Raw genomic sequence first — 8189 nt, forward strand, 5'->3', positions numbered from 1 at the left:
GAGTCCGTACAACAAACCAGAACTCAACCTTATTAAGAGACGGGACTCAAATCCTTGCATTCCAGAAATGCAAGGATTATTGATGAAAGGCTACGTCAAGAAGATGATCATATAGCATGTTGAGCTTTCCTATGAGGTTCAGGGAATCCGGCCTATTATTCGGCAAGTAATACGTAACTGAGATTATTGCAATGAGCAAATTGTTTAATCGCCGCTATAGTGGGCTTTTGGTTCATGCTTCACGCCTTACACTTGACAGAATTTGCGACGAATTAGGACTAGTTAGAAACGAAAGGCTAATGCTAGAAAATAATTGCTTTAAGAACACCCCTTCGTAAGATCCTACAATCCTTATACCGAAAAACGTAGATACTATTGATCCAGTTTTTAATTGCGTATGCGCTGCACTTAGTACTATTTTGACCGGCAATCCTAATCCGGGTGGAAAACCAAATAATGCTGTTCGGTTTCTTACGGAAAGAAGACCTTGACCGCCACCTATTAAAATCCATGGGCGCTGCCCCTCTTATTAATGGACTGGATGATCTTAATTTTGTTACAATGACAGACTTAAAGATGCTATCCCGAGCTATTCGAACTAACATTTACATGTTTTACGACACCGATGTGGCAGAGTATGCCCGCTGGGACCGCTATACCGGGAACAAGGGGCCCAAATAGAGGTGGCATTTACTTAAAAGTGGGCATGAGTTGTTGAACAATGCCTTGTTTTATTGTTACTCGTGTTAAGCCGAAAGAAATGAGTGGTAAGTTGCTCAATTTTGATAATTGATGAAACCAAACTATCACTTACAATACAACTGTTTAAATAGAATTAAAGTTAAGTTTCGCTGAATTTGGGATGCTCATTTTCCTCTTTTTATTCTCATTAGCGTTTTTTGTTCGAATCTTCCGTCTTTTCACAAGTCGCTCTCATAAGTAGTCGATTGTTGCTCCTGTTGTTCGTGTTGTTGCTGTTGTTGTGTTGCAGCAAAAGAATTTTCTTAGGTAGATTTGCTCCCCTTGGTTTTCTTCGTTTTCGTGTCAGATATCCGAAAATGTTCCGCCTGTGGCTTTTCTCCAGCCACAGGAGGTAGCCTTACTGTTGCCTTCCCAAGTCGCGCGTTGACGATTTTGTGGTCCATGACGCGGGCGTGCAATTAACTATTTAAGCCTGACAATTAAGTTCAGATAAGGATTTTGGAACAAGGCCAACTATGTCAACTTACTAATTTCAATTTAAATGTAAAGAAACTGGGGGCAATGAATTGATGAATTTTTTGTAGTTTCAGGGAGCTAAGTTCTAAGGTCAATGACCGCGAGGTTTTCTAACTCGAATTATCTTGGCCTTATTTGCCTTGCCCCAAATCGCGCCCCAATTTTGTGTGCCTACTATCAGGTCTTACTTTGTCTAGCAAAACACCAATTTGGTATTGTCGGGCGTTTGTGTGCTAATTTGGTCTTATCTTTGTTACAACAACTTATTTGAGTCCTAATTATTTGTTTCATTAGTCCTAGTGTGAGTGCGCATACTTTTATATGGGGCCTGTCAAAAACCTGTTTGTTTAGCCCGCAAAGTTTTTTGTGCGAAAGATAAAAGTGTGATTAACAAATATGTGAACTAACCAAGGAAACCAGGCATGAAACACTTGATCTAAATTTACACAATTCTTTTAGTCTCTCTGTATCATTTTGTTTATCATTTTGTTGTACAATTTATCGCTCGCTTGTGCAATTTGATCTGTGGAATGACTTTTCATGCTTGATTTCTTGGTTTAAGCCGCTCGCTTTTTTCACCCGAACTTCACTAAAATAGTAAATCCGATTTCATTTTCTACTTTTAAATTTTAGTAGCTGTCTGAGGAAGCTCTTAGGCCATCTCACCAGGCTACTATACACTTCCATCCCCGAAAAATTGCTGAGCGGAGCTATTTGTGCCTTCTTATTTTTATTTCGTCAAGATTTCTGTTTCGAAGATATGACGTTACACTCACTTCAAATCTCCGTAACATGAACTGTTCTCATTTAGAAGTGAAACAACTTTTAGGATAGATTTTCTAGCGAATTGTTGAAGCTTGTTTCTGCTAGTTATTTTGTTTTAGAAAAAGAAGCTCACATTAAAGCCAATAGATAGAAAGGGGTGATTAAAACTTAAATTTTAGGAGGCAGGTAACAAAAATGACTAATTATTTTTTACTAAGGATATTTAAAAATATTGCTGTTTTTAATTACTCAAACGAAGCTAAAAGAAATTATACAGAATATTAAAGCTAAGCTCGAATCCTTTATCTTAATTTCACGAAATAATTATTCAGTGTCCGACGTGAAAGTAAACCAGCTTTCTGTTAACTTTTAAAACATCGTAACGAAAATTAGCATGATTTTATAGCAAACTCGAATGCAGCCATTATCACTAGGGAAAGGGCCTTTTTAGCCTCAATCATACAATTGTGTCTCGTAAAAATATCAGCTGCTAACGATCTTAGTAAGAATACATCAGTCATTTTGGTTTTTTTTTATGAATTTTTTTGTAAGTTTTTGTCTGACCCGTTTTTTGTCTGAGCATTTGACTTCTAGTCTTCAGAAATGTGATATACATTTAAAAGCTGGAAAACCTCAGATCAATATGGTGTTGTCATAAAGCACTACTGTTCTGAAAGATCCGCTGCAATCGACAAATTGGGAAGGCAGAAATTCACGTCAAGGGGCAATTTTTCACGTCTTGAATGCACCCCACCCATGATCTTTCCTATTTCCCCTTTCATGTCACCCATATTATTTACTTTGCCCCCTCGCCGCACACACCTAATAAGTCCATCAAAATATCGGTAGATAGTTTCCGCAAAAATTGTTGTCAACTCGTTTTTGCTGAGAAATTTAACAAAAACTTATGGAGGCCAGTAACAAAATTTGTGAAAAACATTTCAATACGTAATCCAAAAGCAAACTTTTTTACATTAAAAAGAAACAAGTGGACGTATAGGTAAGGGCGTAGAATTTTCAAGGGGCAGACATTGAAAGTTCTTGACAAACTACTAGACAAACAAAAGGGTTTGAAATGTCAGAAAAGAGTTGGAATGCCTATTAAGACGTATCCCAAAAATAATACCCCCCTCTGCCAAACAACTTAACAGTACGTTCTGTAAGATCAGTAAACATGATATTTCTCAACAAATAGGAAATAATAATAATAATAAATTGTTTACTGTTGTCTTTACAGAGTCAATAAATTGTTTACACACTTGATCAAGTCTGATAAAAACAGAGCACCAGAGAGATCGCTATTAGACCACAAAGTCCGTTTTCAGGCGTCTCATAATCGGAAGAGAAATTTCATGATACTTAATTCAAAAGTTATCCAGTGGAGATCAAAATAAAAATGAGTGTGAAACAAGGAAGCTCATTGGTCTGTTTCTTGAAATTTACAGTTGTAGCCAAATGTTAGCAGATATTAATCAAAAGCTCATGATACAATTTGTAACTTGCTGTCTTGCGTTAATTTTTGTATGGTCTTAAAGGTGACGAGAGCTGTTGTTTGATTGCAATTCTCTTCAGGCAAAACAGAGCGCAATTTTGAACTTTTGCGCTTTTTAAACGAAAGTCCTCGCATGCATTAATTAATACCATTAATGGTCCGTCAGCTAGGAGCGCAAATAAAGTGCTCGATCTTGGTAAGGTACACAAGAAACCGGAATACCGTAATTGGTATATGTATAGGATCTAAGATTGCCTTAAAATTTATCCTCGTCAATTGTGGCTCTAAATTGTGACTTCTATTTTTATAGCGTACCCGGAGATCTCGGTCACACCCTCGAGTCCAGAGCTAGAGTTCTTAGTAATTGCATGTGATGGTATTTGGGATGTGCTCACCAATGGAGAAGTTGTCGACTTCTGCCGAAAGAGAATTGCTAGACAGATGGAACCCGCACAGGTGAGCTGATTGCTTTTAGTCTCAATTTAAAAGAAAAAAAACGGGACCGGGTACTATTTCCTCCACACTTTGATCAGATTTTTATGATAACTTTTCTGTTTTGCTGGTTGATAACTCTCATAAGTTGTTTTGCTGGTGCTGTGGCTAAGTGCCTAGCTATTAGAAGACTGAGTTATTGGTGCATATATCTATAATAAAGGTTTGTCAATGCTATTTTTGCTAAGTGCTATTGCGATCGAGTCCGGTAAATACGTTGTTTTCGACACAATTTCTACAAGGTTTACTGAAACAACCGAACTGCTATACACAGAGATAAATACTAAACCTCATATATAAGAAACAGGGGATCTTTTCCGTTTGTGCCCCCCCAGCTTAGTGGGTGCATATTATTTGCAACCCCCAGACGCACGTGCAATATTTTTACATAATGATTTACTATGTAATGATACGTGCTCTGTCACTGGGGGGAGCATAACGTACTGGGGGGGGGGGGGCACAAACGGAAAAGATCCGAAACAGGCTATAATAAATCATTTTTCAACCGATCCAATTTTAGTATTGTCATAACTCTTTTGTTGCATTAGGGCGTGTCTCAATGGGTGTTTATGCACTGATACTGGTTATGGCGAGGCACTTTGTTTAATTGGCGACAGCTGTATCTTTATAATAAGGCGGATTTCTCTGAAATAGGATCAACACAATTTATAGTTAGCCAACATCTTTAGGGGTCACCATCGAACGTTACTCGTAGAATAACTGAACGAGGATATCGAGTCAATTTATAATTGAACTGTTAAATATTGTATCGTCTAATGATCTATTCTGAAAGAGCAGACTGAAAAGCAAATAGATATCGGTCTCATGCTTGCCAGCTTAATTGCATATGACGTTGGAAATTTCACCATTGATTTCGAATTAATCTTTTACAAGATGTGATTCTTGTCAAGGTCACCTCCCACCCCCCCCCCCCACAATCTCCTCTTGATCCTCAGCATGCGCCTCCTAGGTGGAATATTATCATCTGTGTTTGATATTTATAATGATACATGATTTTTAGTCGCTAGTCGCAACCGGTCACTAGTCATTTTAGTGTATTCAAATGAAGTTCATAGCAATTGTTGTAAACGTGTTGGTCTTTTTATGCAAATTTTTCGCTTGACCATTTTGCGCTTTTCTTCTCGAACATTCTTTGACTTCTCAAGTGACTTTTTCACGCTTTCGTTCTTCATTTTTGAGTGATCTCTTTTGCTCTCACTCCGAAGTAAAGCTTGTTGCTAATATAAATTGGTTAAAGCACCGCAAAATGAAGGATTAAATGGCGCAGTGGGCAGTGCATGCGGCTACGGAGCAGGAGGTTAATGGTTCGAATCACGGAGGGGTCAACTTTTCTTTGCACCCATAAAGAAAAGCTGATCTAGGCTGCGCCCCTGAATTGAACTGCCTCGCACCGTCGTTCAAGAGCAATTCTTCCGACATTTGTTGGTTTATGTTTCAATTAGTGGTTTGGTTGTGTAACTTTTTTAAACTCAAACACCTATTCATCTGCAAATTTGTTTGACAACTAAGTCAGAAATGTAGATGAGCTCGAGTCGGATTATTGCGCAAACGCACATTTCCGATAATCCTTATTTGCTTTCTATGGTTAAGGGAAGAAAGTAAATATTTCTCAACGTCCTTTGAAATTACAAAGATTCTATGAATTGACAAATAGAGGTTTGCTTTTGGCTTCAGACACTTTGTATTAATTGAAGATCTGAATTTTTGTCGTTAAAATCTTGATATATGTCAGTACTTGCAAAGGAAACTTGCAAAAAAACAAATAACTGAAAAACTAAGGTTCTGCATAAATGAGTTTTTGAATTCCCGTATTTGTAATCACTGAGTTCATTGAATATGTAAGTGAACAGTACACGCTCTCATTTCTCGGTTGATTTTTTTTACTAACGGTCATCTTTTTCGTAGTAAACGTTCTTCGACTGAACATCTATAGAATTTTTGTTTTTTCGCCTTTTTTAATAGGTGGACGTACATGGATGAAAATTGCTCTTCATTGTAAAGATAACAAGACAAGGCCATATTCATCAGTTGAAAGATTCCCTGAGATCTCATTAATAGATCAGGATGATGATTTGGATTTGGGGATGAAATAGAACTCAAAAATCGGCTGTATATATACCCATTATCAGTGCGAAAAAGTCAAGATACAAAACTAATCTTAGCATCAAGATTTATAGTGGGGTCATAAGGGTTACCCAATATGGTTTGCCTCTGCAAAATTCCTAGAAATCAGTCGCAGGGATACCATATATAGAATGCATGAACTTTAAGAATTCATTGAATTTTATAGGTCAGCTTACACTTATAGGTCACACTTATGGTCACATGTACTTATGGTCACACTTGTCACTTATAGGTCGCACTTATAGGTCAGGTTTTTTTGATGATTTTCAAGAAAAATTTAAAGATGTAACGGAACACTTTATAAGTAGGTTTTGTCCGTATTTTTGCATTAGCTAGGAATTTCTAGGACTGATTTCTAGGAATTTTGCAGAGGCAAACCATATTGGGTAACCCTTATGACCCCACTATAAATCGAAAGCAAATGAAGCTTACGCTGAGCACCCATTCAACGCTGTGCAGTGTAACAGAATTCTTTACTGAAATATCACAATTGTTTTTCGATCGAAGTTTTCCGAAACTTATAAATTTTGCAAGGTTTTTTAAAGTCTGATGGAACTTTTCTCAACAATTGACATCAATGTTGTTAACAATGGAAGAAATCAGCAATTTAATGAGATTGACTCAAATTATCAAAGATAAACGTAAAAGATCTGAAGGCAAATGTAAAATTTCTAAAAATTGCTGAGAATGACTAAAAACCTGTTGTGTTTTCATTCATGACAACTGCTAACGAGGGAAAAATGATGGAAGCCCTCCGTTTGCTAGGGAATATTTTGGAAAGAATGGAAAGCAGTATCAAATTAATTGAACTGGTGTGAAACCGACAATATTTGCTATAATACAAAATCATCTGTTTGAAGTGCGTATTCAACAAGTTTTGAAACACTTGATCATAAATTCGGGGTCAAAAATTGAAGAATTACAAATTTTCATATAAGTTTTCAAAACTAGTGACATTTAAATGATGTTAATGCCCAGTATTAACTTCTCCATGAATTTGTGTAAAGTGCCCTATTTTGTTGATTCTGAATTACTTCGTAATGTTATAAGGTTTTTGAAAGTCATGTAAAAAGAGAAATGAGTTGTAACTTTTGATGTCATGAAACCAAACAAGTAAAGCAAATAATTGAACTTAAAATAATGGGAACAAAAAAGACATGATACGACAAAGAAAGAAGGATAGGCAACGTCGTGATCAAATGAGATTAAAACTAAATTGGAAAATTAGAATAATGTTCACATAACTCGAAAAGGCGAAATTCAAAAAACGCTTCCACTAAAATGATCTACAATCGAGAACCTCCAAATGATATCGCCCATAAATTTTATACGAAAAATTTTGGCCGGCGAAAACAGACTGAAAAAAATACCAATTGACTATAAATTTCTTCCCCCAACTAATGTGGGTCGGAACAATTAAATTGTCTCTTTATGATGAGGTTTGTAGTCTCTGATGTCTTGCAGATCTGTGAAGAATTGATGGACCAGTGTCTAGCTCCTGACCGGTTCATGGGTGGTCTGGGGTGTGACAACATGACAGTGCAACTCATCTGTTTCTTGAATGATCAGGAACAGCAGCCCTACTCCCACTTGGCCACTCGATGCGCCACTTTGCCCTCTAAATTTATGCCACAGGAAACGACCTTCATCTAGCGGGCAAACTGTTGGTTGTTACAAGAATGATTGTTACAAGTATTACAACAGGGCAGAATGGATCTTTTCCAATCTGCAATTCCCTCAATCAAATTCCTCAATAATAATTATCGAATTCTCTCTGTCATCCTCCCATTCCTCGATATTAATTACTAAATATTAATTAGGACCAGTCATTACAGTTAACGTATACGTACGACTGTAAGGCTAAAAGAAAATCATTTATGTGATATACAATTCCATTCTCATTTTATCCATTATGGCATAGGAATTTTCCCCATAGTTTTTTCCCATATATTGTAGCGGGGATTCAAAATGTTGAGGAAAATGAAAAGTGAAGTGGGCGGTATTGGAGAAGGTCCAGTGAAATTTTGGGTCTATTTTGTGCTGTAAGATTAATATTAGCGCTATACTTCACAAATTT

At 36.8% G+C, this 8189-nt stretch overlaps 1 protein-coding gene across 2 annotated transcripts in view; it reads left to right on the forward strand.

Moving 5' to 3' along the window:
* LOC142335060 (putative protein phosphatase 2C T23F11.1) overlaps nucleotides 1–7869 on the forward strand; it is a 30334-nt gene extending 22465 nt beyond the window's left edge. For both annotated transcript variants that reach the window (XM_075383391.1, XM_075383390.1), the window contains exons 6-7: nucleotides 3786–3931; nucleotides 7577–7869. In XM_075383391.1, coding sequence (XP_075239506.1) covers nucleotides 3786–3931; nucleotides 7577–7765 — 335 coding nt within the window. In that variant the 3' untranslated portion in view covers nucleotides 7766–7869. The remainder of the gene's footprint in view (nucleotides 1–3785; nucleotides 3932–7576) is intronic.
* The last annotated feature ends 320 nt before the right edge of the window (nucleotides 7870–8189 follow it).

The sequence above is a fragment of the Convolutriloba macropyga genome, chromosome 2 (genome assembly GCF_964194025.1).
Source record: "Convolutriloba macropyga chromosome 2, txConMacr16.3, whole genome shotgun sequence".
Taxonomy (NCBI): Eukaryota; Metazoa; Xenacoelomorpha; order Acoela; family Convolutidae; genus Convolutriloba; species Convolutriloba macropyga.